Here is a 27,842-nt window from a genome sequence, read left to right as displayed (position 1 = left end):
GGTCTTGATTTGGTGTCGCTGCTTTCAAGCAGGTTGTCGGCTGCTGCTTCTGGACGGAAAGCTCCGGGTTCCTGCCAGCATCCGAGTCTCTCTGCTGTCTTCCTCTAGACTAGTGAATGGAAGATGTGTCCGTAGCTCCGGAGGCTTCCTCACCGGGCCGCCCCTCCACTTGAATGGGATCCTCGTCGCCTCTCTCCGTCGCTGGCTTCTGGCACCGACCGTCTCCGCTGCTCCCAATTTTAGGATCTGCGCGCTTTTAGTCTCTCTAATCAGTTTATGAATGGTTTGATGCGACAGCCGCCTGTCTGATCGGCTGAAGAGCGACGACGCCAAATCTTCGGCAGCCTGCGCTTCAGAGTGAGTAAACTTGGTGTTTCACTGAGTAATGACAGACACACAGACAGGGGTCGATAAAAAATGAATGAGGGGTTGGATCACCACAATGCATCCAAGTATTAAGGACAAAAACCTCACTTCACCCGACATGGTTTCATCTCAGACTGTAATTTTGTCGCCTTGTAATCCACTACCATCACTGGTTGCAGCTGTAGCAGCAGCTCTGACAGTCAGCAGGGCTCCTCTAACCTGCTGTAGAAACTGGGGCTCCATGCTGTACAGCCAGTGACTCCTCTGCACTGCTCTGGGAAACCATCACCACACCTATCCCCTGATTTTAGGGGAAGTGGCTCCCTGAGTGGAAGCCTGCACAGCTGAAACTTGGCAGCTCTCTGCACTCAGACTTTTATGGGCTACCTGCTGTACTTGTTTTGTTTTATGTGAAAGTGAGAGCATCAGAGGACACAAACGAGCTCTGTAAATGATTTGCTTTTGTTCACTCTGAATGCCACAGATTTGCCTTCTTAGGATCCCACCCACCTCGAAGACGTGGCTGTCATATGCTTCGGATTTGTTTCTTCCACTCAACATGACTTTAAGTTCAGATATTGACTCTAATGTGGTGGTGCCTAATAAAAGGAGAGATGAGGTGTGCATTGGCCTCATATTAGCTGTACGCTGTGCATTGTGTTGAACAAAGCTGTGCCTCAGCCTCAGAGCATATAGATTCAGTCTGTATTGTTTGTGTCTTAACACTGACTATCCATAGGCCTGTATATACTGTACACGAGTCCTGGCTGCTCCAGCCAGACTGCTGATCCAGGATCACCCCACAGATCTGCTAACCAAGCCTGTTGTCATTCACACAGAAAATTAAACCAGGTTTTAGCGTCTAGACGAGATTTTCCTCTCAGACACTTAAGTATCGGTTTGTGCAAGACGTCACTGCATGACATGTTTGCCATCATGGCAGTTAGATATGTCAGTTGGCGCAGCCCTCGTGCTGCTGACAGACACTCTTAAACCTGCTGCACCGCTGTGGCAGCGTGTTGTTGCAGCTTAAAATACTGTGTATAAACCCCTCAGCTTGTTTTTTTTCTATAACAGTAATCCTTTCTGAATCTGAACATTTATTTTTATACTGCCATCAATAGTGTTTTAATGAAATAAAGTTGCTATTACATTTGATTATCAGTAGTGCATTAGACTAATCCTCCGTAGATTTTATTTGGTCTGTGTGTGTGTGTGTGTGTTGTCTTATTTTCCTGAAGGAATTAGGATGTTTGGCAGCCAGAATGAAAAACATATTATGTCCCATGGATGGATTCAGTGTCCTTATGTTTAATGTTGGACCAGTGACATGAACTGATGCTGTGCGTGAAGCCGTGTTGCAAACACTGCAGGCAGTGCTTGGTGATTGCCATACATTTTGCTCAATTCACACTTCTAACACGGTTTCAAGGGGATACATGGTTCAAGATAAATGTTTCCACCTACTGTGAAGCCAAGACAAATGTTGCCGCTTTCACAAGGCTGTTAGCATGCCTCCTGCGATCCGGCAATGACGCCAACCAGTGAGTGAGAAGTGTTTCTCAAAGTGGTACGAGATGGCCCATTGTACTTTCTAACTGCCAGATTTCAGGCTCCACAGAGGGGACCTAATGCTCCTTGGAATCCCATGAATGCCTTCCAGTGAGAGCCATAGATATTTCTGTCAGCTCCAATGAGACTAGGAGGGGGGGGAGTGGTTCTTGAGGCCGAAATTCCTGCTAATTGGCAACGTGGCTGTGGACTGGCCCCTTTGTTGCTGCTTATACTGAAGTGGTCTGTCTGTCTGTCTGTCAGGGTGACACACTGGCATCAATGAGCTGCTTGTTTCCGCTGCTATCCGGCCCAGGAGAATCACTGGCTTTAAGACGAGTCGCTTCCACTTTCAGAAATTGCCTTTGTTCACCTAGTCACAGAGATGGAAGCAGAAGCTTTTAGGGTGGTCTGCAGAGGGAGACTGCTTCTCAACATCTCAGCCAAGCATTTTCGTAGTGATGAGTGTATTTGCCTCTGCTTTAAGCTGCACTGAAGCGAACCGAGCATTAAACAGACTCCACTCTAGCCGGCGGTTTGCTGAATTTATCATTTGATCTAGAGAGTGTCCTACTTTCCTTTAGGTCAGATGAGGATTAATTGGCATTGAGCTCTGAGGGCATATTGTAATTGTTTATGATATTATTGAGAATTAGCTTATTAGCCAGAGGAAGAGAGATTTAAAAAACAAAATCAAATTTTAAAAAAGGGCTCACAAAAAACAGGGCAGAGCATGAATGTAAATGAGCTCTAGTCGTAGTCGTAGAAGAAGTAGTAGTGCGCTGCTGCTTTGTTGAATCAACACGCTATTCCCCTTTGGCTTTGGAGTACTTAACAAACAAAACAGTCGTCTGATGCCAGCATCAGCCCCTCTTCACTTTGCCAATGAAATGTGCGATCCACTCCAAAGGGAGAGAAAGAGAGACGGATTGTGTACGGAAAAGGGGGCAGGAGATTTGTGATGGCTTCCTGCTGACAAAGGCCTCTGAATTTTTCATGTTGCAGATAGTAAACTTCTGTTGGTCTGGCCCAGATTTGGTGCTAATTAGTGCCCAGCTACATTCAAGGGCATACGGTTGAGCTTGGGAATGCCAGTGCCACCTGTTCTCTCACTTTCTCTCCCGGTCTCACCATCACCCCCATCCTGTCGCACTGTATCTGTCTGTCGCTCTTGTTCAGGCTTTATGCATCAGTGGCCTGATTTTGTGTTATCTTCTTTATGCCATAAACCCAAAGGTTGCGTATTTCCATCCTGCTTAGTTCTACTTTTTGGCCCATTCTGTGCTGTGTTACTTCTCGAATTAGCGGCTGCAGGAGAGAAGTGGACGTATACGTCGCCCAAACATGAAGCCACAAAGCTGGCCTTTGCACCCAGAACACGGGGTTGAATTAAGGCTACAGAACTGAAGCGCTCTGACATATCCCTCCAAGCTCTCCATCAGAGAGGCCTGTGCTCGCTGGCTATTTGAATGAAGTATCTGATAGAGGTTTGATGCAGACAAACAGAGGAGGGCTTGTGTCCTCCCAGGATCCCTGGCTGCTTCCTGTCCCTCTGCTCTGGGAATGAGCCAGGGTGACACAGGCCACGCATCCCCGCTCAATCCACCCACTGTTGCCTCTGTGGAAAAGAGATCGCTCTCACACCCTCATTCCCATCGCTCCGTGCACGCTTCTTGTGACAGGAAAAGCGTCTTTGGCATTTAGAAAGATGCCTCTCTGTGTGGCTTTGTGTAGGCGCAGCTGTGCGAGCCTGGTCAGGACGGATGATGAGATGCTGGGAAGAGCACATGCTGCTCTCCCCCCTCTTAAAACGTGAGGCTCTCCATCCTCTGAGAATCACTGCAGTGCATGTTGACATGGGAGTTTTTATGCAGATCGTGTACTCGCGGAGATCACGGATCCTGTCAGACTCAACCTCTGGCCCAGGCAAAGCTTATCATCTCACCAAAACCAGATTTGTGAGCAATTTCCTACACGAAGCCACACTAAGTGACTTCTGATCCTGTCTGTGGGTCACATGATACATTTAAAAGCAGCATCCAACTGAATAGAAATGTGCTGGAATCTAGTTGCTGCTGTGCTTGTGACACCTGTGTCACTGCTCAAATGACTTCAAAGTAGTCGTCATATTATTTCTGAAGCAGTGACGCCAAGCAGTAGCTGCTTTGGCTTCCCCATTTTGGCGGATGTGCTTTTTTTCCGCTGTATTATTTGGTCGTGAACTAAAGGTCTTTGGGTTCTGGACTGTTGGTTTGACAAAACAAGTGTGGGATTTAATACGCTTTGGTGGGTATTTTCACTATTTTCTTATGTTTTATAGAACAAACAGTTATGGATGAATCCATTGTGGAAATAAGGCTTAGTTGCAGGCCTACACTTGATGCAAGTATAGATGAATAATGTTGTATCTTTGTTGAAAGGGCAATAAGCAATGTGACCAAGTTGTATCTGTGGGAGGTTGCTAAACAATACCAGTGACTCAGTGATTGCTTGTCCAAGTGATTCAAATTTACTTTTTCAGCTCTTAGCTTGTTTTGGAGCAAAATGTCTGCATACATTGGTGTTTCAACGTATGCTCACTTTTGTCCAACTTTAAAGCTCCTCTCTGGGTGTTGATTAAACACTGATTTTTCAAGGTGGAAGATGCTGAGCCATGGTGTTGACTGATTTTTTTTCATCTATAATATGTCATCCAGCATCTTAAAAACACCATATGGACACGTTAACAAGGTATAAAAAACTTGATTCTCACCGGAGCGGGTCTTTAATTATTAACTGCTGGTGTTGGGTGGACATTTTACTGCAGCGTTTTTCATCATCATGCATCGTATTTTAGCTGTACCTTTTGTATTGGAGTTGCTTAACTCATCTCTTTAATGTAAAATGTGCTAAACCTGTGCCAGTAATCTGCAGCATCTGTTTTCCCCAAGCTCTGACCTCTGGTTTCACCCCTGTCTGTCCTGATGTGAGTCTGGATGAGATGCAGAGCAGGGGCAGCTTAGTGAACCCACCCCTCAGTATCTTATGGAAGCTCCAACTACACCACCAACTCACTGCCGTCCTCTGATTGCCTTGCAGCCAGTGTCTCATTCACGGCTTCACCGCCCCACTGAGTTACATTTGAATATTGAAATCAGGGCCTTGTGAACAAAGGGGTGATTTAAAAGAGATGGAGGAAATCACTTCAGTGTTGGGGGCCTCGCCCTCCAATCTGTTATGGAAATGTCATGGCAGGGAGCAGTTATGTTTTCATGATGAAGCGTGACATGGACACATTTTAATATTTTAATGTTTCTGCATCTCTGCTACTTTTATTTGTCTATCTCCAAGGAAGCAGGGCCCCACCGCTGCGATCTTTGTGTGCTGTTTTCGGTTTGAATCCAGCCAAAGCAGCCATAGAAACATGCTTTATCTATAATGCACACACAGGAAAAAAAGGGAATGGCTGAACCAACTTAAATTATTAGTTTTCATTTGTAACTTTCTGTTGAATTAAGTTTATCATGATTACCATAACAAGTAATAATAAAGCCGGTGTTTTAAGTTATAAGTACTTGAATTATTTGATTTCCTTAAGTGAACAAGTTGCATCGCTGCACCTTCATTTAAAGGAACTTGACATTTCTAGTTTTTACAACTTAAGTACTTGCTTTAACCAAATGTAAAATGTACAGCATAATTTTGTCATTAGACTTACTGTTTTTTTTTCTTTACTTTGTAATCCCACCAGAAGAAAACAGAAGAAGAAAAAAAATGTTCACACTTTTGCCAAAATTACATCAGTTTTTGGGGGAACAAATAAATTCATGGAATCCACAAAAAATAAACTGCCATCACAAAAGCCAAAAAGTAAATGAGATTCATTCAAAACGGTACTTTTAATGCAACTACAGCTCAAAGACACTTTCAATCTCTGCGGAGGTTTTGCTATGCCCCTGCTCCTGAAACATTTTTCAGACTTAAATTTTCAGCTTAGTCATTAAAGACAACCTCTGTTATTTTTTTTCTGGATATGTATTTATAGACAATAAGATATGGAAATACAGAAATGCGAGTATCAGCTGACAAACAGCCTCAGCATGACACTCTCAGCACGTGTTTAATTCTGTGTTGACAATAAGCAATCTGAACAAACACAGTGTGCTGCGACCTTGAAGCGCATTCTTGTTCCTACATTGTGTGAAACATGGCTGCTTGATGCCGTCTTCTCTGACCCTGACAGGCAGCGCAGGGAATGTTTCTGGGGTGGGTGGCATGCATGGCTCGGGGCAGCATGTACATCTGAACATCCTGAACGAACAGTGTCTCTACCTGCTCCCCATACATTCCTGCTTTGGGCTGTGGGAGCCGGAGAGGAGTTGAAACTCGCCTTGTCCTGCGCTCTGCATTCCTCAGCCATGACTGAGCTCAGTCACACTGCAGCAACAAACCTGGGAATGCCACACTGCACACCTGGCGGACTTTCTCATCGTCTGTTTACATGGCTATGGGTAGCGTTGATACATTTGCACATATACTGTGTACATATACTCTCCGAGGATAGATTAGGCCTTGGATTTTAGAGCTGCGGAGATTTCCAAGACTGCCTGGCTGTGCAGATGAGAAGTTAAATGGTGAAAGACCTGGAAAGCCTGAGCTTACTGAAGCATGAGGCACGTGGGAGTCTCTGTGGAACTGAGCAGATCAAATGCAGCCTCTTTGAAATGTGATGAGAAGGGGTGAATTTAAGGGTTCGCTATCATAGCCCTTGAGTTCGCTCCCGACGACGTATTCAGAAGCAGCAGAACGTACGTGATGTTGCACAAGTGCTTTGTGATCCTGGCATCTGCACTATCTTTGTCAAATTGTTTGACCCGTCCGTTTTCTCGTGTCAAATATTTCTCCTTGCAGCGAAAACATTGTGTTTTCCATCTTTCGTGACATACGGCTGACACATCAGAGGGGAATGAAATCCTTTATTTCCACCATTTCCTCAGGGAGGAAAGGATTTGAGAAAGGATGGGGGGAGAGTGTGAGAAGGGGAATAGACCAAATGTAAGGGAGTGGGGGTGGGGGGGGTCAAAGCCCTTGAGGATTATCTTTTTCTTCTCCTCCCTTCCTCTCTCTCTCCTCCACTTCTTGTTTGAACACATGACCACAGCTCATCAGCCTCAGTTCCCATAATGACCATATTTAGATGAGTGCAGCAGAGCAGGCGTGCAGCGAGAGAAAAGGATATGAGGCTGACGTTGGAGTAAATCCCAGAAGGAACACAACCAGGACGTTTGTCGGCAGATGTATCTCCGATTTCACCAACAGAGTGGTAAATCATTCTGTCTGTTCTTGGTGTTTAAGGTGCCACATAGGACCAGAGCTCTGCCTCTGGTGCTATCAACACAATACATTGAACACCCTCAGGTCCCTCCACAGCAGTCACGGTGCTGTGCATGCCACGAATGCCTCACATCTCATCGTGGTTCAGGAGATGAGAGAGCTGCCGATGTCCGTGTTCATCACAAGCAACTTGGGAACAGCTGAAAGACCCTGGGTCATAAAACGGGGTGTGAGGTTCATTTGGTCGCAATAGGTAACGTTCCGCTTGACTTCCCCTCCTTATGAACACAGAACTGTAAAATGTTTAATTAGGGAATGCTAACGGTTGGTTAATGTGTCGGAAATCTTTTTGATGTTTTGCAACAAACCCTATGAGCTAAGTGGGAGATTGCAGTAATGTCCCTGTCTGAGTCTGTCACACCCAGTCTAGGAACGTTAGTCGGAGGTTTCAGGTAAATCAGGTGCAGAGGAAGACAGTTTGTTTTATGAATTCTATCAAAGGAGGGCCACAATTCAAAGTCACCCTATTGACACAAGATTTAAGAAGCTCAGAGGTGAGGGTTTCAAACTGGGTCACTGAGGCACTTTAATGATGTTGTTGCATGAGTTATTACTGTAATACGTAGATATCCACACACTCATTCTCTGTATGACTCGTTTCAGATATCATGCTCTGAGCCAGTGTCAGTGCATAAAAGGAATTTTTGTATGACATGTTTAGATGTGTCCCACGAATGACGTGGCTTCTTCTCCAGTTTTAATCACAGTGCTGCCTGTGGAACTGGGAAGTGTTGACTTCAAGTGTTGCCTTGTGGGCTTTGACATAATGTAGGGGATGAAGTGGGTGGAGGTGGTTTCAGATGAGTGGAACGAGAAGACGGAAGGTGAAAAGGTCTCCATAGAGTCTCTTCACAGCTCTTTGAAGGAATAACTTGACATATAGAATACAATTTATTGTGGCAAGTTAGATTGACACCACAGACAGCAACAAGCTAACAGCTACACTGTTAAAAAAAAAAAAAAAATTTAAAAAACATGAAAATCTGGTAGCAGTGGTGCCAGAAAAAATAAGTTCAGAAACTGTTTCAAAAATGGTGAAAATATCTGTAAAGTAGTGATATTTTTAGCCAATTTAAAAACGGTAAAAGAGTGTAATTTTACAGTCACACATCAAAAAATAACTAATTACTATTTGTAGAAACATTATGTACAGTTTTGGCCAGTTTCTTTACAGTCTACATGTAAATAAATACTTCCCCTCTCTGATTTTATCGAAGATTATCTGTAATTTAACAAAACGGGGTAAATCTGTTAGATAAACATAAAAAATTATTCATCATTTTTCAATCCTTAATATACAGATTTTTTTTTCTCTCAAATAGGGACAAATATCTGTAAAATATTTAATTAAAAACAGCAAAACAGTGTAATTTTATGGTCACATATTCATAAAGGAAACATTACTATTTCTAAAAGTACAGATTTTTCTCAGCAATGTTATTTACAGCTTTGGCCTGTTTCGTTAAAACCTTTTTTTGGTGATTTCAAACTCTGGAAATTGTTTAAATAAAAGTTTATTACTCAATCAATTAAAGTGAAAATGTACAGTATTTACGTTTTTTACAGTGTAGTTTAGCATACCAAATGAAAACTGCATAATAGTTAGTCTGGCTTTGTCCAAACAAACAAACTCGACCTAATACCACCTCTAAAACTCACTAATTTACATGTAACACATAGTTAGTTTAATGTACACAAATAACAGTGTAAAAACAATAATTTGGTTTAAAAGCCAAGACATAATCCTGCAGGAAATCTTCTCAACCAAAAGTAAGAAATAAAACCCACAAATTGTTATTTTTGTTTGTTTAGTTTTTGTGATCCATCCGTCAGCTGTATCTGCTTGGATGAGAAGCAGGGTACACCTGGACAGGTTCATCACAGGAGACAGACAACCATGCATGCTCACATTCAAACTTACGGCCAACTTAGAGTCACTAATTAACCTGTCGTGTGTGTCGTCGATCTGTGGAGAATGCACACAGGGCACAGGAAGAACATGCAAACTCAGGTGCAAACGCAGAACTTGCTTAATATGAAACCGCTTGTGTCGTTTAGCTACTTTCAAATCTAGCCGGTAGAGCTGTTTCAGTTTCCACTTTATGCTATGCTAAGCTAAGCTAACGGCTCCTGCTATATGTAGCCCCACACTGAACAGACATATTTACTGTGACTAACTAGACCTTTAATTAGAAAGTCTCTGCCTTCATCGCGTTTTGCAAAAGCCAACAGATCAGCTCATCTAAAATGGCCCAGATATTTTCTTATTGAGCTGCAATCCCAAAATAATTTGATATATGTCATGCTCAGATTAGGAACAGGGGATAACAGAAAATCCATGAACCTGCAGTTGGTGCCAACAGTGTTTGTTGTTTGGAAGTGGACAAAAAAATTCCTCTGTAAGCACGGGGTTTAAGATAGAGCGGCCAGCTGCTCGGCTCTGCGAGCCCAGATATGTCATATGATTTTAAGGCCGGGTTAGCTGTGGCGTTTGGCAAACAAAAGGTGATCTCAACGCACTGGAGGTCGCTTTTTTAACTGAAAATACCAGTGCAGAATAAAGCACACACACTTTCACACAGTGAGAGGGATAAGGGCTCACAGCTTCTGATCCTATTATAGAAGCTAAAGTACTGCAGGCTCCTGAGAGGCTGGGAAAATGAGTAAACATGATGTTTTTTATGGGACTCTCCCTGTGGTGTCACTGAAAACATGACAATGGAAAGAATGTCTTCAGGTGATCTCACCTCCTCGCTCCTTTTCTCTGGGACACTTTCTCTGTCGCTCTGCCGAGTGCTTTCAGGAAGTGACAGACATCCCACATAATTTAGAGAGACGGAGCCTCTGCTAATCTTGTCTTTTTCTTCATCAGATAGGCATGCAGTGTTCTCTGAGTGTTTTGGCCCAGAAAGTCTGTGTGCAACTATCCTACATCTGTGCAGTTTGTTGTTTTGTGGAATGCTTGGAATCACCTCCATGGCAACGGCTGGGCTGTGTGTGTGTGTGTGTGTGTGTGTGTGTGTGTGTGTGTGTGTGTGTGTGTGTGTGTGTGTGTGTGTGTGTGTGTGTGTGTGTGTGTGTGTGTGTGTGTGTGTGTGTGTGTGTGTGTGTGTGTGTGTGTGTGTGTGTGTGTGTGTGTGTGTGTGTGTGTGTGTGTGCAGCAGTAAATATTGACTTCACCACCTCCCCATCCCTGTGTCTATCCGTGACAGGAGCGCAGGGTGCGGGAGGTGGGGGGGTTGGTACACACTTTATCCAGGACTCAGCAAAGTCCTGCCGTTGGGGGTGTGTGTTTACCTTCAGGCCTCCAAACATGGAGCTTCGAGTGCTTGCTTGAGTTTTACAAAAGAGATGAAATGCCAGGATCTTTCTGACACGCTCTCTGCTGTGGGTGTTAGGCCATCTTGGCTCTTTTGTAATGATCAACCTAATGAGTAATGAAACAGGAAGCGTGGACAGATACTGGTCGGTGGCTAAAAACCTGTGTGGGGGTGTGCAAACACATCCTAGCTGCCATTTCCTCTATGCATGTTTGGCGGAGGAGAACAGAAACAAGATGACATTCAGCTGCGACCCGTGTTTGTTGAGAAGCAGGAACCAGCCCACCTGTACGCGACGAGTGCAAACTGTCCCAGAAGCTCGGAGTGGAGATTCAGCTGATGTTTTCCCACAGCAGATGGATTTGTTGAGACAGGATAGGAGAGCTTGGAGGACTGGGAGCAGTGGTTGTACCAGTAGTGGTCTGACCGGTCTATCCTGTTTCCTCATTGCAGCACTTGTGTTGTTTGCAGGCCCCAGATGGAATGTCATCACTGCGTTGGTGAACACGATTAGGGAATAGATGTTGATAATCTGGACAGAACAAGCAGGGCTGGATTATACTACAATTGGCGGCTGGTGACGCAGGAGCCAAAGCCTCCCCACTCCCCCCACCCCGTAGTAATTACATAGAGAGCATTAAGATGGAGGAATACGTCCACCAGGCCGACATTAGGATCACATGCACCATGCACTCTGCCGGCACATATACATCCTAAAATCCTATTCCCTGCACTGCATCGGTTTCCGTTCCCTCTTTAGTCCAATGAGACAAATGCTTTCAAAAGAAATCTTTCTACTGTACCACTGTGACGTGGAAATCCCCTTTGGAGCAAGGTTAGTCTAGTGTGTTTGTGCTCCTCTGATTTTGACTGAGTGCAGCCTGTCCACCCGTCCAGTTGAGTTCATGCTCTCCAGGACACGTGAACAGAGCACACACACACACACACACCATTTTAAACGTCTGATGTCTACTTATGCAAATGCAATAAAAACAGGATGATATCTTGCTGCAGCCTGGCAGCTGTCGTCCACTTTGCTTTTTTCAGTGGACTTGTAGGGGAGGTCTGTGGAGACCAAATGTTAAAGTGTCTCCCTTGTATTGTGTGGGAAATGTCTGACGTGGCATTCAGGATCATATCATCTCGCTTTGAATCTTGTTTCGGATTCAAAATTTGCATCTACCGTTTAACTGGTTAGGCTCAGGTCACCATGGTCAGGGTCTGGGAGGAGGATAGAGTCATTATCGTTACTGTTTGCCTGCTGAAGTACACAACTTCATATTTCTGATATTCTTATAGAATTTATAATCCACTTTTATACTTAATTTCTCACAACACTGGAGTCCGTGACTGGAGTACTTTTGAACATTTTGTTTCATGTTTTATTGTGTCTTTTTTATTGAGTGTATTTTTGTGTTAGTGCCGAGGGTCGTGAGAAATGACATTTTGTTCCCAAGTACTCTGTATGTGGAAATGACAGTAAACAAACCTCATTTGTCTCATAAACAGACACGAATATAGTGATGAGCATGCACTATTTTTAACTGTGATTTTTTTTTTTTTTTTAAACAATTTACAGTTTTTTATCTTTTCTTTCAAATTTCAGATAATAATGACAGAAATAATTACAGGAAAAAAGTAGAAATTTACATGTTAAGCATCAAAAAAGGTCAGAAATATGTGTTTTTACAAATGTTAACTTGTTCTTTTACATTTGACTATAAAATGACCCTATTTTACTGTATTTATATCAGCAAAATATCATTATATGCCATTATTTGCAAGAGAAAATATGTATATTAGGGACTGAAAAATGACAAATAATTTTTTTTACTGTTATTTTACAGATTTTATGTGTTTCGTTACATTTTTATTAATGGTCAAGTACGTACACAACTTACAAGGAATTTGGTTTTGGCTGTTGGTGTTGCTCTAGGAATAAGGAAAAGAGATTAATAAAATAACTATAGAAAAAATTAGATATCTAGTAAATCTTACAAAAAAATACACGTTAAGCCTTAAAGAACACGCCAAAACTGTTAATAATATCCATATCAAAAATCTGTATTTTCATGAAAAAGAAAATTATTCTTTCACAATGTGTGACCTTGAAATTACTTACTACTTTCCACTTTTTTTTTAATGTGTTTTTCTGGCTCCCTTGCTGCAAGATTTTTTAAATTTTTTTTTTTAAACATAGTAGAGTTGGCATCAAATCACTAACATGTTAGCAGCTAGTGATTATAAAAACACAGTCGTTAAAATGCATCATGCACAATGTCTCTAATTAAATCATTCATTTTAAGCTTGATTGTGCGTCAGTTAATGATGTTTTCAGCTTTATTACTGAAATAATAATGGAATCACTTGGTAATTAATGCTGAAAAATAAACACAAAGTGTAACTGTCGTGCCAGTAAAAAAAAAAACAAAAACAAGGCTGTCTAGCTGATCCCATGTTGCTTGTCTTCATCAAAGATGAACACAGAGAAGTGAAAGAACTGTCATGGTGCAGAAGACATTATTCTTCCAATGTCATACTTGATTGTTAGTTGCAGCAAAAGCTTCATCATGACCTCTGACCTGTTGTTTGACGTGTTAAATCCTCCGATATTTTAGGGAAGATAGATTTTCAGAACATGCCCAACCTGTGTGTTAGAAACCAGCGCCGTGATTCAGAAGTGAGGGTCTACTGTAGCTGTCATGGAAACATACAAGCCCTGACTTGCTTGTTCACATAGCAGAGTTTCACTGTCTCCCTCAGTATTACTTTGAGTTTGCTTTATCGTTGTAGTGGAAAGCCTCTCATTAAGCCTGCATTCAGAACATCAGAAGGATGCTTGTTCAATTTTGATGTTCATGACTGTTTGATCTTTCCCAAACGATGAAAAGGGTTGTCTTGAAGGGCCAAAACACGGAAGATTTCATTACAAAGCCTGTGTTGTTGGGGGAAATGGACCACTGTCATGATCTTGCTCTGACAAAGATGCATTCAGCAAAGCTTTTTAATGGATGAATGACACCACGTCCTTTCTATTATTTCAATAATAGGATATCATTCAGATATTGTAATTGTTTTCACATGAAATGAAAAAGACCACAAAACTGGGATCTGCTGCATCCTGTGGGGGGAAAACAACCCCAGCAGCAATATTAAAAGACTATTCCCATTTACTCAAAGCTCAGGAGACTTGAAGGATTTGGAATTCATTGCCAGATCTTTTGCATAATTAAGCAAATCCCCCTCCAACCCACCCACCCAGCCGTACCCCCTGCTTCGCCAGAGGGATTTTCATGCAGCTCTGCCTCAGACAGTAGGTGCTTATTACACTACCTCAACCCTATTAGGCCAGAATCGGGCTCTTGTTATCATTAACTACTGCAGAGAATACACACAGACATGATTCCACTTACTCTCCCGCAAACATGACATTGTTTGGCTTCATGACTTCCCTCATTTCCATATTTCCTATTGGCTGTTAGAGCTAAAACACGCTAGGATCTGGCAGCCAGTAAGCCACAGGCCACTTCTCTGTCTTGTTTATGCCGCCTGCTGTGAGCTGACAAAAGATGGCTTTGTTGAAAACTGAGTGTGAAGGAAGAGACGGAGACTCTCTTAACGCTCTGTTTCATGTCGACTCGACTCGGTCTTCCTTTCCAGGGACTTTTCAGTGTGTTTGTCAGGGTCGAGGACACTGCTGGCCGAAGGAACCGAATTCTATTCAAGCTTGAAATCTGTGAGAGGTTGTAATGGCTCTTTTTACTTTGATTCTGTGCACAGCTGCTGTTGAATCCTCACAGCATATTCACCACGTCAGCATATTTACCAAAGGTCTGTCCACAGAATGTGTTATTTAAGTGCCATCTGAGCGATCTCGTTAAGGCGACATCCCTTAAGTGAAAGCAGCGTTCTGTGTGCAGCAGGGAAGGCTTTTACGGTACATGGCTGCCGCCTGGAGATGAGAGAGGCAGCGTCTCTGCTCTGCTCTGCTCTGCCTCAAACGGCTTATTAACCATGCAACCAGTCTGCTCGGGGAGAACACAAAACACACAAAGAGCAGCTCCCAGAGACACCCGTCATCTTTTGTGTCTGCTTTCTTGTTACTGTGTGTGTGAACCTTCACACACTGTTACACATGCGACCCCCTTTATGCAGACATGCCCAGGGGGTGGATGTATTGACTGTCCGGCCCGGTTGACCCCATCTTCACTTCCTCGTCATCCTCCCCCCATTCATGATGCCGACCGAAAATCCACCCCAATATTAAGCCCCCCCCCCCAATCCTCCTCTCTCCTCTTCGTTTATCCCGCTGTCGCTTTCGGCCTCTTTTAATATTTATTTGAGAGCTGAGTCGCTGCTCCTCTGGATGAGCTCACATGTGTTGAAGGAGGGGGAAGCATTTTAAATGACCAACAAGAAGCAGTGACAGCTTCACTAATATCCTTTGCCAGGTTAGAGTGCTGTTTTTAGCGAGACATTTTCCACCATATGTCACTTCATCACTCTGCCTGTGTATCGTAGCTTGTCTTACTTAGGATTAGACTGCTTTGCTTGCAAACCAGAGTGGGCTCATGCATTGGCTGGCTTCTGTGCTATACCCAACAGATGCACGGCATCCCAAATAACACCAGTCAGACAGCGGATGTCAGCAGAAGGCTGAATAGCTTGACACGATCCATATGCACTTTTACTCTCATCTGCTTATCAGAAGGGCTCCCAAACCACCCCACCTTACTGTTTTCTGTAAATTAGCATTTCCTAGCAGACCCCCTGTGGCTGTCTATTCATGATAGCTGGGGCTTGAGTCCCTAAATTGCTCTGGGCTTTGTGTAATGATTTCTCTGCACTGAGCAGTGATTAAAGTTACTTCATGAGTCTGAGCTTCAGAAGTGAAAAGCCACAGAAAAGTTGCAACTTTCTGTTTCATCTTCTTGATACAATATATCAGTTTTGTTCCTAATGAAAATGTACACACTGTATGTCTATTAGTCAATCTAATTGAAGTGCAGCATTCAGAGAGAAAATTGGTTCAGAATTTGGCTTTACATTATGACATTTGGAATGGAGATAAAATTCATTTTGTGGCAGTTTTGAACATGCTCAAATATGCTTGTGATCCTTCAAACTTTCGTGTCGCTGTCTGAATTACATATCTAAAAGTATGAGGGGAATTTAATAAACTTAGACAAAGTTATGAGGATATGAAGATGCTGGAAATGGTAATATGAATTGAAAAGCACTAAACTTAGAACCACCCCTATGTAGAGGCCTGTAACTGAAAATATTTAGAGTATGAAAGTAGCATTTTGCATGGTTTCATTAAATGTGCTAAAGTTACTGTACTTATGTTTCTGAGGAAGTCAGATGTGAGCTTTATCAGATTTGGGTAGATTTTTATGGAATAACCCTCTTATTCTCAGAGTTTTTCGTTCACTGTCGCAGAACACAGCAAGAGGCTGTTTTCAGAAACAATCACTGATAAACCAAATGTTCCCTGACACCCCAGCACTACAAGGTGCACTGATACAGTTAGAGAAAACAGTGCAGCATTTAGCAGCTCAGGAGTTAAGAGCAGCTGTACAGGTAAGGTAATTTAATGTAATAATGACACACCTACAGCTTGTTCGAATTAAAGAATCAATTATTGCTGCTTTAATCAACTCTGTTTGCTTGTAAAAAATTAAACAGCCGTGATAATGCTCATGAGAATTTTCAGCACCCCAGAAGTCACAAGTCTGACTATTTTGTCCACGTAATAGTTTGCAACCCATACAACAATAGACTGTTTTCCACTGCAGGAATTGATGTACTGTTCTAAGACGGTTTCTTTGATTAATTAATTGAGTCAATCTTGCTACTAAGTTTAATGACAAAAGTAGAGAGGTATGAATAGGTTTTAGTTGCTGGCTTTACTAAAGAAATGCTCATCCATCTTTAAATGATCGGTCTACAAACAAAAGCAATGGCAGGACTGTAGTACCACACAATACTGCAGCATGTCCCCTGCATGAGCGTCTGTGTTTAGTGTGTGTGTGTGTGTGTGTGTGTGTGTGTGTGTGTTCTGCTGGTGGGAGTGGGCTGCAGTGGATCTCATGTCTGTGTTGAAACCAAAGAGTGGCAGCTGCTCCACTGTCCATGGGGAAGTTTTGCTTCATGTGGTCTGAATGACACTGTGTCTCTGTGGGTTTAATAGTAGTCTCCAGTCCAGCTCTGGTTTCTGCATCTGGCCTTGCGGCAGTCGGAGGATTTTTTCCAGAGAATGTATTCTAAGAAAATTACATCAGAAAGCAAGTCTATTTGATGCCAAATTATAGTGTAATTTGTCTTTTACAGTGCCTTGAGATTCGATTTTAATTAAATTTACTCATCATCTGCTGTCACAGACTGTTTCTCTGTCCTTGAATTCATTACAGGCCTCGGTCATGGGGGGATCCAAAAGTAAACCCAAGGATGTAGGCCACCGAACCCATAGCATTGATGCCAACCTCAGCTCTGGGGGAGGGGCTGGTGGACGCCACCTCAACTCCACTCAACAGTCCCTCACACCCAACCGTAGTCCTACTATGGATGGAGGCCTCAGTGGCAATCAGTCGATGGGCAACAACGCAGAGCTGGCCCTGTTTGGAGGTGTTGACAACAACGCTGTCACCTCGCCCAACAGAATCACACTAGCAGGTGAGAACTTTGCACCTTATTGTGTGGGTTGTTGTAAGTGTAAGCCCCTGTATGTACAGCGTGAAGTTCTTTGATAGGAGCCAGACTTTCTCTTTCAACAGGAGGCGTGACGACCTTTGTGGCGTTGTATGACTATGAGTCTCGAACGGCCTCAGATCTGTCTTTCAGGAAGGGCGAACGCCTCCAGATAGTAAACAATACGTAAGGAAAAAACACAGAAAACATTCTTTGCTTTTCTTAAATCAGTCTACATCTCCTCTGTCTCCTCTTGTACACTCAAGGATGGTCCAAAAACACCGTTTCCATGCCAAAACTGTATTGCTCAGTTGTCTGACAGGATGTTTCACAACCCAAAAATGCACATCACTCATCTCTCTGTCAACTTCTGCAACCATAGGGGTGTGCTTTCCCCTTGTAGAACCTGAATTATATTTCAGTGACACGGTTCTGCACAAATGTTGCTTCATTCACAAAGCTGATCATCTCACTGCTCAGTAAAATGATGCCTGTTTTTATTTGTAATTAAAGAAGCAGAGTCAGTGCAAGACCTACTTACTTAATGCAATCCTAACCTGTTTCAGACGGGGGGTCATGCTTGTTTTCAAATTATGGGCATGCTCTGTGAATCAATACAGGTGCAGTGAACCATATACAGTGGTGCTGCCCCTGGAGTGCTGCTCGCCCACCGACAACTTGCTGACCTAGAAGGCACGAGCTCAGAACAATAGTAGATTATCACTGCATCTGGCCCCTTAAGCCAAAGACCTGGATCATTATTGGGTCAAGTCCATGTAGAATCTATGAACCAACTCTAAGATTAGTTTACGGGTTACTACAGTCAAATCAGGTGTCACACAGGCTTGTCTTAGTTCTGTTTTGTCCAGTTGAATGTATTAGTATAGCCAAGCACAGTGACCCGCCAGGCTTTTGTCATGATAATTCTGTGCCCTTTACACATCTCTCTGTCAGGCCTCATGTCTGTGCCTCCCTCGTTATGTAACAGTTTAAATATTTTACATTCACAGCTTTATCATGTGTACTTGAGTCTGTTCTGTATACTGAAGTATTCTTTCACTGCTCATGACGTGCTCTCTGAGTTTCTTTAACCTCCTTCTTCTTTACCATTTCCCCCTCATCTCTCTTTCCCATTTTTCCATCGCAAACCATCACATTTTTACAGGAGGAAGGTGAACTGCAGGTTTGTGAAGCTTCTCTGGATCTGTGCTTGAATTTATCATTTGTCTGCCTGTGTTTTCTGCATCACATAGAGCAAATGCTATATAAGCCTTGTGCACTGTAATACCACTTCACTAGACAGCCACATAACTCTGTCCTTGCCCCGTGAACCTTCAGTGCAGTAGTCAAGGGGAGTTGGTGCAAAATCTTGCAGCACTATCATCATTGCAGGTCAGCTGAAGGCAAACAATCCGCAGTTTGCTCTAAATTCTACTCGTGAAAATAGTGCTGCAAAGCTGCAGCAGCTCAGTCCCTGATACAGTGTAGCATATACTCCCTTTTTGTCCTGCCCACAAGAATGCATGTTTGTATAATTACATAACTCAATATTATTTCTTTTAACAGTAGAGAAATCCGGGCTTTTATTTATCAAGTTTCTCCAAGAGCCAAGATTTCTAAGTTGAATGACTTGAATTAAACTGGTGTAAAACAAAGAGTTTGTATTTATTTATACTCTGAGACACTTGATAAACAGCCCTAAAATTCACATTTGTGTTTTGGATGTGTGATGGTCCTTGGTAAAGCTGTGTGTTATCATTTCATCTGTGCAGAGAAGGGGACTGGTGGCTGGCGCACTCCCTGACCACTGGAGAGAGCGGTTATATCCCCAGCAATTATGTGGCTCCATCTGACTCCATCCAGGCAGAAGAGTAAACCCCTTCATTTTTTTTCCTTGCTCTGTCTCTTTTATCTGTCTTACACCAAATGCTTGGAAGCACTGATGCTCAGATTTTGAATTCTTAAGAATTTTCAGTCTCTTTGCTTCATGTGAATTTGAATTGAATCCTTAAAGGAATAGTTCAACACTAGTTCACCTATTTGCTTTCTTGCTAAGAGGCAGATGAGAAGATTATTACCACATAGTAAATACATAGCTAGAGCCATCAGCCAGTTAGCTTAGCTGAGCACAAAGACGGGAAAAAGGGGCAAACAAGTAGCCTTGTAAAATAAAATAAAAAGTAAATGAAGTCCACCCACCGAAACATCTAAAGCTCACTATGGCCCAGTGCCAGTCTCCACAATCTAGCCACCAAATGTATGAGTTTTTTTTTCTGTGAACTTTTCAATGCTAGTAACTCTTTCTGTGAGTCCACAAAACTCACTGAAAGTGACATAACAAGCTTGTCCTGCTCCGCCTAAACTGAGCATTGATGGTACAGGAAAGAATTCCGCAACAAAGTTTGTGCATAAATGATGGCAATTGGCCGCTCACTGTTTATTTATTTTTTTGCATGTTTGTAGAGTTCGCATAGGATTTACAGATGTTCATTGCTTTTCTGACTTTTGATAGGTTCCTAAAATAATTATTGTAAAGAAATGCGCAGGTTTAGTGCTTAGGCCTTATGTATTGATTCCACACAGTTTTGTTTGGTGTCTGTAATGTGCATAATATACAAATAGTGTTCAACACAAGGAAATGCATTTCATTATGGATGGATGAAAACTTTAGGCCAATTTTATCCATTTTTACTGTCCAATTTTATGGAATATGTGCATTAATATTTGTGAAACCCAAACCGGACCAATAATGCATGGTACATAGTCAAGCAGCAGAATAGCCTGTTAGCTGAACTTATTGGTGCACACAGAACGGTCTCACCATAGTCCATCTCAAAAGTTACACGTTCCAGACTAGGAAAAAAAATGAGGAGGATTTTTGCAAATACAACAAAGATCACTGAGGATTCCACACAAATGAATTGACCTCTGGTTGGGCCTTCAAAGCTACAAGCAGTAGCTAGCCTAGTTTACTGAGCCAGAAATAACTCAGAAATAGTTTCCTACACTTCTGTTTTTACACTTTAGTTTATAATCAGATGAACCAAGATATGAAATGTTATTTGGTGAATGTAAGGTGTGCTGGTAGGTAGAATTTTTGACCATTGGACTGCACCAAGCTAACTGTTTGCTTCTGTTTCCAATTTTTATGCTAAGCTAAGCTAACTGACTGCTCCTTTTAGCACATATCTAGGAGCAGATACCAGAGTGAGTCTTCCCATATAATTCCCTACAATAAACCAAAAAAGCCAAAATGTCACACTATTCCTTTAAGTACATTTACTGCTCTCTCTGCTGATCTTTATGTACTAACCTGCTTGCTTACAAAAAAACCCTCATTAACTAATTTTTTCTAACAACTCGATTTCTCACCTTTGCCTCCTGCTCCACCAGTCATCTCAAACTGACTCTAGAGTCCAGGTAAGCAGCTGTTGCACCGCAGGCTTTGGTACGCATTGCATCTGGAATACACTTTTTGAAAGCTAAAGTTCCCCATCGATTTGCCTTTTCCTCTCTTCCACCCACATACATCTCCCTCACCTCACCAACCTGCTAATGTCTCCTGTTTTTTTGACCTCACCAGATGGTACTTTGGCAAAATCACACGCCGTGATTCCGAGAGAATGCTGCTGAGTTTAGAGAACAGGAGAGGAACTTTCCTGGTCAGAGAGAGTGAGACCACCAAAGGTAAGGCTGTGGACCCATCATTTGTGTGGTTTATAATTATAGATGCAAATCCATCATGTCATATTCATATATGTGGAAGGTGTACACTTGCATAGTCTTTATCTCATCACTTACCCCTTCTGCTTCTGTCTTTTGAGTCACTGCAATATGTGAAATCCCCTTTGTGGGATCAGTGAAGTTTATCTTTATGTTTGCATTAAGACTTTAAAAAACTGATGAAAAACAAGACAAATTGTCTTTGCGTTGTCATGAACACGCCACTTTTCTAGCAAAACCTGTAGGAACACCTGTAAAAGGTGTCCCAGGTATCCTATTGCAACCGTGCCAGCAATTTCAAACGATACTCAGCCCTATTAAACTGAACTATTTTTAAAGAGATTCCAAGCAGTGTTATGACTTTTTGCATTCTCAACCAACAACCTGAGGGGTTCTTTAAGTTCCAGTGAAGTGCCGAGTGTTTCCTTTAAACCACAGAATGAGAACATAGGTTTGTAAAGAGGCAAATTCTCAAACCCGGGAAAGTAGCTGCAATTATTTAGTCTATGGTATTGATCAGCAAGCCTGCCCACAGAACATTTTGTCCAGGAAATTAAGTGAACATAGTACAGTGATCTCATAGTGCTTTGTAGGCTCATTCGTGTATTTTATTTAATTTTTTTTATGAACTTGTAAAATGTTCAGATCTCAACATGAAGCTCAGTTTGAGTTCTATGACATGTCTCAGTAAAAAGACACAGAGGAGAAGAAAGCAAATTCTTTCTAGCAGTAAGACATGTTACCCTGCTGTTCGCTGAGCACCCTGCTGGGCCCTGCCAGTCGTGTGCCAGCGTGGGCACAGAAGAGAAACGAATCAGGCAGATGGGAAAAGGCTGGATGCGACACCTATGGGACTCGGTCTGGAGATACTTCTGATAGGCAGCTGCTCTGCTGCTGCTGCTTGGAGTGCTGCAGCGATGTAGTCCCTCTGGGCTCAAATCGCTGTGTGTGTGTGTGTGTGTGTGTGCAATGTGCATAGACATGTACATTACAGACTTCCTATTGGGGGATATGTATATAAGCTCTAAATAGAATGTGGAAAGGGTCAAGGTGGGGAGAGAAAGTGAGTAGATGGGTGAACAGGAGCAGTGGTTAAGTACTGGGTGGGTGAGCAGACAGAATTAGGTCAATGCTGAGCTGAAGCTGAGGACTGTACTACCACAGGCCATATCGCCCAGTTCAAACATAAAGAGAAGGGGGAGGCGTTGCCTTGGGCCCTCAGTGACTCACGCTGTTTTCACTTGAAAGACACTGCCCTCTGGTGGTGTAATGACAACATTGTCCAAATCAAAACAGACAATTGTGTCGCCTGTTGTACATAAAGATGAAATAAAAACTACACCATTCATTTAGTTGTTCTACTTCCCAGGTGCCTACTGTCTGTCTGTGTTGGACTATGACAACACCAAAGGGCTCAACGTGAAGCACTACAAGATCAGGAAGCTGGACAGTGGAGGCTTCTACATCACATCGCGCACACAGTTTGCCACCCTGCAGCAGCTTGTCAACCACTATCGCAGTGAGTTTACCACCAAAATATGCAGCGTAGCAATCACTCCCTGAGTCACCAGTAATTATACAGATGAGTAAAAGGACTCTCAAGCGTTTTCTCAAGCACTTTCTCTCTTTTTTATTTTTATTCTTATATTACTTGTTAGATTTGTATATATATTTATCCCTCTCTTTATTACGTCATTGCTGCCTGTTCTACGTTCCTTTTTAATTGCCCCCTGGGGACAAATAAAGTTGTCTGAATCTGAATTTATTTACTCATTCAGTTAGACATTCTCACTCATCCTAAGAACTTCAGTAAAAAGAAACTACACTGGGAAACATTTAACCTCTGATTTGAGGGGTTGTGTTAGTTCAGAAGTGAACACATTTTTTGGATGAGAGGTTAAATGTGTTCGAGAACCAAAAAGAGAAGCTTTTACTGAAGCCCTGAGGATTACCACGACCTGGATGAAACGGGGACATTCCCTGTTTCAGGCACCATCTGAAGAGGATGCTGTGATGAATTTCTAATGCACTACTGATCACACTCACTGTCTTCCCTGTCTAGAGCATGCTGATGGACTGTGTCACAGTCTCACAGAGATTTGTCCCGTACTGAAGCCTCAGACTCAGGGCTTATCCAAGGACGCCTGGGAGATCCCAAGAGAGTCCCTTCGCCTGGACCTCAAGCTTGGACAGGGCTGCTTTGGAGAGGTCTGGATGGGTAAGTCGTGCTTTGATCTATCTCTTTAACAAATCTTTGAGGACAACGAGAATAAAAAGCTGATTTTCTTTTTGTATATGGAGACAGTTGTTGAAGATGCTCTTGACTCTTACTGAAAATGAGGTTTGAAACCCAATTTCAGTAAAATATAAAATATTAGCGAACTGTGTGAAGACCAAAATTTTTGTTCTCCTCATTGAAGAGTCCTTTTTTGTTCATTGAATAATCCTTAAAAACTCCTCTTTGTGCTTCAGCTTTACATATTTAGATTTTTTTCCATTGAAATAATCTTGCCGTGCCTTAAAATGGTTTAGATATAATTGCTTTTCCTTTTACTTTTCACAGTCGAATTTAATCACTTATCAGTTGATTTTATTTTTAACTGACTATTTTAACCATTTCTGACGTATTTCTGTGTATTCCCTCTATTTATACTTTACGTTTTGCTAACTATTTTAGCCTCTTTCGCTCACCTAATAGTTTCTTTACTCCAAACTGCAGCATGTGGTGTTAAGATATTATATCTCTGGACCACCTGGCAGCTGCAGAAGTTCTCCTTTAGTACTGCTGGTTGATGATTTGATTTCATGACTCAGTGACAGAAGCTAATAACTGTTTGAGTTCTAACAATCAATACAGATGAGATATTGTTTCAGATTTTTTTTCTTTGTTTATCAGGAACATGGAACGGTACAACACGGGTTGCAATCAAGACTCTGAAGCCCGGCACTATGTCCCCTGAGGCCTTCCTGCAGGAAGCTCAGGTCATGAAGAAGCTGAGACACGAAAAGCTGGTTCAGCTGTACGCCGTCGTATCTGAGGAGCCCATCTACATCGTCACAGAGTACATGGGGCAAGGTCAGCGTGAAATTCTCACACTTTCAGATCTAACCACTGTATGAACGTCACTGTATTCAATAATCGTAGCATAATTCAAATTGTATTAGAGTAAATGTGAGTGTTTATTTATATTGAGTGATGGGACTTTATACTGAGTAAAAAAAAACACCCAAAAATTGCTTGGGTTAGTCTTAAATTAAAGTTGGCTGCTTTAAAGACGTTTTGGATTTTAAAAAAACTGACATAGTGGTTTGATTATTCTAACCTGCAGTATGTGTCCTTGCTAACAGGCAGCCTATTGGATTTCCTGAAAGGAGACATGGGTAAGATGCTCCGCCTCCCTCAGCTGGTGGACATGGCCTCACAGGTCGGCATAAATAATTTGTTAATCCTTGCCTCACCATTTGCTGCTTGCTCAGTTTTTTTGTGAAAATAAATGAAACTTTGCCTTCGCTTTGTCAGATTGCTTCAGGGATGGCTTATGTGGAGAGGATGAACTATGTGCACAGAGACCTTAGAGCTGCTAACATCCTGGTGGGAGATAACCTGGTTTGCAAAGTTGCTGATTTCGGTCTGGCTCGCCTCATTGAGGATAATGAATATACCGCCAGGCAAGGTAAGACTACGATCTGGTGAAAGGTTAGCTTATGGCATCTGTGTTTTTCACTGTTTTTCTGTGATACTGTGATTCCTTGCCATTCTAACATGCATTAGATGTTATAAGTCCAATATTTCAGAGAAAAAAAATCTCATCTCTTCAGTATTTTTATGACCCTTCAGATGTTTATGCTCTTTAACGTTGGGAGTCACTGATTTTCCTCTGGTATTAGACAGCATAAAGTTATGCAGTTTGTGTTTTCTTTCAGTTTGCGCTACAGTGATCTAATCTGAACTTGCTGATACACCTGTCTTTTTGTAGGAGCCAAGTTTCCCATCAAGTGGACGGCTCCTGAGGCTGCGCTTTATGGCCGCTTCACTATCAAATCTGACGTCTGGTCTTTTGGGATCCTGCTGACTGAACTGGCCACCAAAGGCCGAGTGCCCTATCCAGGCAAGGATCTTTTTTTAAGGCCAAGGAATTTATTGGTTTATTTTTGTGTCTGTACCGCTGCCATGAACATAGAATTAACTTGATGTTTATTTGCCAGCACCAACAACATGACTGAACCTGCGATTATGTTTCCATCATCATATCTCTATGTCCCTTCCCAGGTATGGTGAACCGGGAGGTGTTAGACCAGGTGGAGCGTGGTTACAGGATGCCGTGCCCAGCGGAGTGCCCCGAGTCCCTTCATGAGCTGATGCTGACCTGCTGGAGGAAGGAGCCTGAGGAGAGGCCTACCTTTGAGTACCTGCAGGGCTTCCTGGAGGATTACTTCACCTCCACAGAGCCTCAGTACCAGCCAGGAGAGAACCTGTAACTGGGTTGACCATGTTTACGTGCACGCGTTATGGATGTGCAAAACTGAGCATGTGCATCTGCTTGAACAAGTATGTGTGAGGGCATGTTTGTTTGTGCAGAAATCTGACATCATTCTGGGTACAATCAATGACTCTCTGACGTGGAGTGTCGGTGGATCATCAAACCAATCAGCTAAATCCAGTCTTTCCAAAGACATTTTCATTTTCTCCAATGTGTCCGTTCTAAGGGACTATTTTCAAAGTAAGGGACTTTAAGTGTGGTGTTATAGTTTGTCATACAGAACACTGTCAATCAAAACAACATCCTAAACAAGCAAACAGGTTTGTCTACCTTCCTTGTGTTTGTAAGGTGCCCTAATTTTACATCCCCCAAGCATTGTTCGTGTGTTAACTCGCCTGACTGATCTTGCAGCGTCAACACAGCAAGTGAAGCCCGACTGAGACTGCACATTAGTCTGACACAGGAGTTCAGAGATTGAACATTGGATACAAGTACAGTATTGTCCTGCTGACAACAACACCACAGGATGGCTATTTTTCTTTAGGATCCCTTTTGAAACACATGCTCAGACTCTGTCTTCCATTTCTCCACTTTAAGAAGCCACCATTTGGAACCTACAATAATCAAATATTGTGGATCTTAATTTTTTTAAATTTTATTATTAGACCTGGATCAACTGGAAAATTTTCATAGGGGCATTTTTATTTTATAATCATGCTTCCCTTGTGCAACATTGAGGCTACTATCCCATCTGCTGTGAGATTTTGTAAGAGTGTGCAGTCTTCTTCACTAATTAGATGAATTGATTTATCGCTGTGACCAACATACAGCTCAACACAAAGAAAACAAGAGGTGAAGTCTGCCTCTCTATTTTCTAATTGTGACTTTTCATACTCTTGACAAAAGGCTACTGATCACTAAAGGTCATCTCAGGATGGAGAAGACAAGAATTCTGCTGCAAGGATTTTTGTGCCAATGAAAATCTCTTTTGTACTCTCTTCTACTGTGTAAAAGTGTATTTTAATACTCTCAACTTTTCTTATGCTGAAGCTTGACTTGTGTAAAGAGAGGTTATGTTCTTCTTCTGAGAGGATAATCCACTGTTTTGAGATTCTGCACCTGTGTACACTACCAACCGGCTCACCGGCATGGTTTTAATGTGCTGATTTGCTCTCAAGAATTCAAATTAAAATCAGGTGAATCTTCCTTTATGTCTCCTTTTCAGTTCTGACCTTTCATTACTGACACTGGATATATTGCGTTTCTGTTCTCAGTGGAGATGATCAAGGAGCAACCGAGTGAATTTGTGTTACTGCTCCCTCTGACCTGTAGGAGGCGGACTACAAAGCTTCCCTATTAACACTTTAGCATGTACAGCAAATAAATTGGCATCTTGACACTTAATTGTAAATATCCTTAATGCTAATATTTTGTATATATCATCTTTATAATTTATTCCTTTTCAAATATCCCAATTGTTTATTTTGCTTTCAGCATTATTGTTCAACCTTGTTTATGGTACTTTAATGGGTTAAATAACACCTGCCAGTAATGATATTAAAAGAATATATATTGTTATTATAGAAACACTTTTCATTCCAATATGTTTATTTGTGCACGTATTTCTGTGAAACTTAATCTCAGTTGTACATTTTCAATATGACTGACAGAAGTGGTGAGAAGAGATCGCACTGAGTCACATCTTTGTCGAGACAGTTCTGTCTGTGCAGATACTGATAAAGAACCAGCATTGCTCCTTCCCATAATACAATCGATACCATCAATGTTTACATCATCACAATCTGCAGATCATTTTGGTGCTGCTTTAGAGGCCGAGGAAAAAAGCGGCGACATTTCTTGCCCAACAGTGTGTGCCCCTATCCCCTGTATGTGTGTGCTTCATTCAGTGGTACGATCAGATCCTCCAGTCTGGATTTCATAAAGCACTACTAACTAAGATTCAGTAGCTCCACACAGAAGATGACATAGCTGCCACAAATGGAAGGAGCTTGTTGCGCTGACCTGCATAGGTGTAGTCAGGCCGTCTAGCATCATCCCCTTCTTTTCCCTGCTGTCTCATGGAATGCTTGTGAGCAAAAATACGGGAAAAGTGCATGTTAAAGGTCATATAGTCAGTATGCAACCTTGCTTGTAAGCCAAGGGCATTTCTTGTGGGGTTCCGTGGGTATCCTTTCTGGCTATGCAGATATTTTTTAAACCTGTAATTTTCCTATATATACTTTTTTCTACTGTAATCAATGGGAATTTTCACATAAATAATTCTTTGTTAAATCCTACTGGATATTGTTCAAATTTGAATAAAATTTGTACATTGCCA

General features: G+C 42.2%; 1 protein-coding gene across 6 annotated transcripts; it reads left to right on the top strand.

Annotated features, from left to right (window-relative positions):
* Positions 1-27,842, top strand: src (v-src avian sarcoma (Schmidt-Ruppin A-2) viral oncogene homolog). 6 transcript variants are annotated; one of them, XM_035946596.2, is made up of 14 exons: positions 1-357; positions 17,024-17,285; positions 17,387-17,486; positions 18,466-18,483; positions 19,073-19,171; positions 20,694-20,720; positions 20,884-20,987; positions 22,393-22,542; positions 23,086-23,241; positions 23,920-24,099; positions 24,372-24,448; positions 24,544-24,697; positions 25,001-25,132; positions 25,294-27,842. In XM_035946596.2, the coding sequence occupies exons 2-14, from the start codon at positions 17,033-17,035 to the stop codon at positions 25,500-25,502; spliced, it is 1,659 nt and encodes a 552-aa protein (XP_035802489.1). In that variant the 5' UTR covers positions 1-357; positions 17,024-17,032; the 3' UTR covers positions 25,503-27,842. The 6 variants fall into 6 exon arrangements, with proteins under 6 accessions (XP_035802489.1, XP_054868829.1, XP_054868830.1 ...); XM_055012854.1 differs by lacking the exon at positions 1-357 and adding an exon at positions 7,079-7,219; XM_035946597.2 differs by lacking the exon at positions 1-357 and adding an exon at positions 7,274-7,483.

Source organism: Amphiprion ocellaris, chromosome 8 (genome assembly GCF_022539595.1).
Source record: "Amphiprion ocellaris isolate individual 3 ecotype Okinawa chromosome 8, ASM2253959v1, whole genome shotgun sequence".
Lineage (NCBI taxonomy): Eukaryota > Metazoa > Chordata > Actinopteri > Pomacentridae > Amphiprion > Amphiprion ocellaris.
Note: the sequence above shows the minus strand (reverse complement) of the source record. Positions and strands in the feature narration are given on the sequence as shown.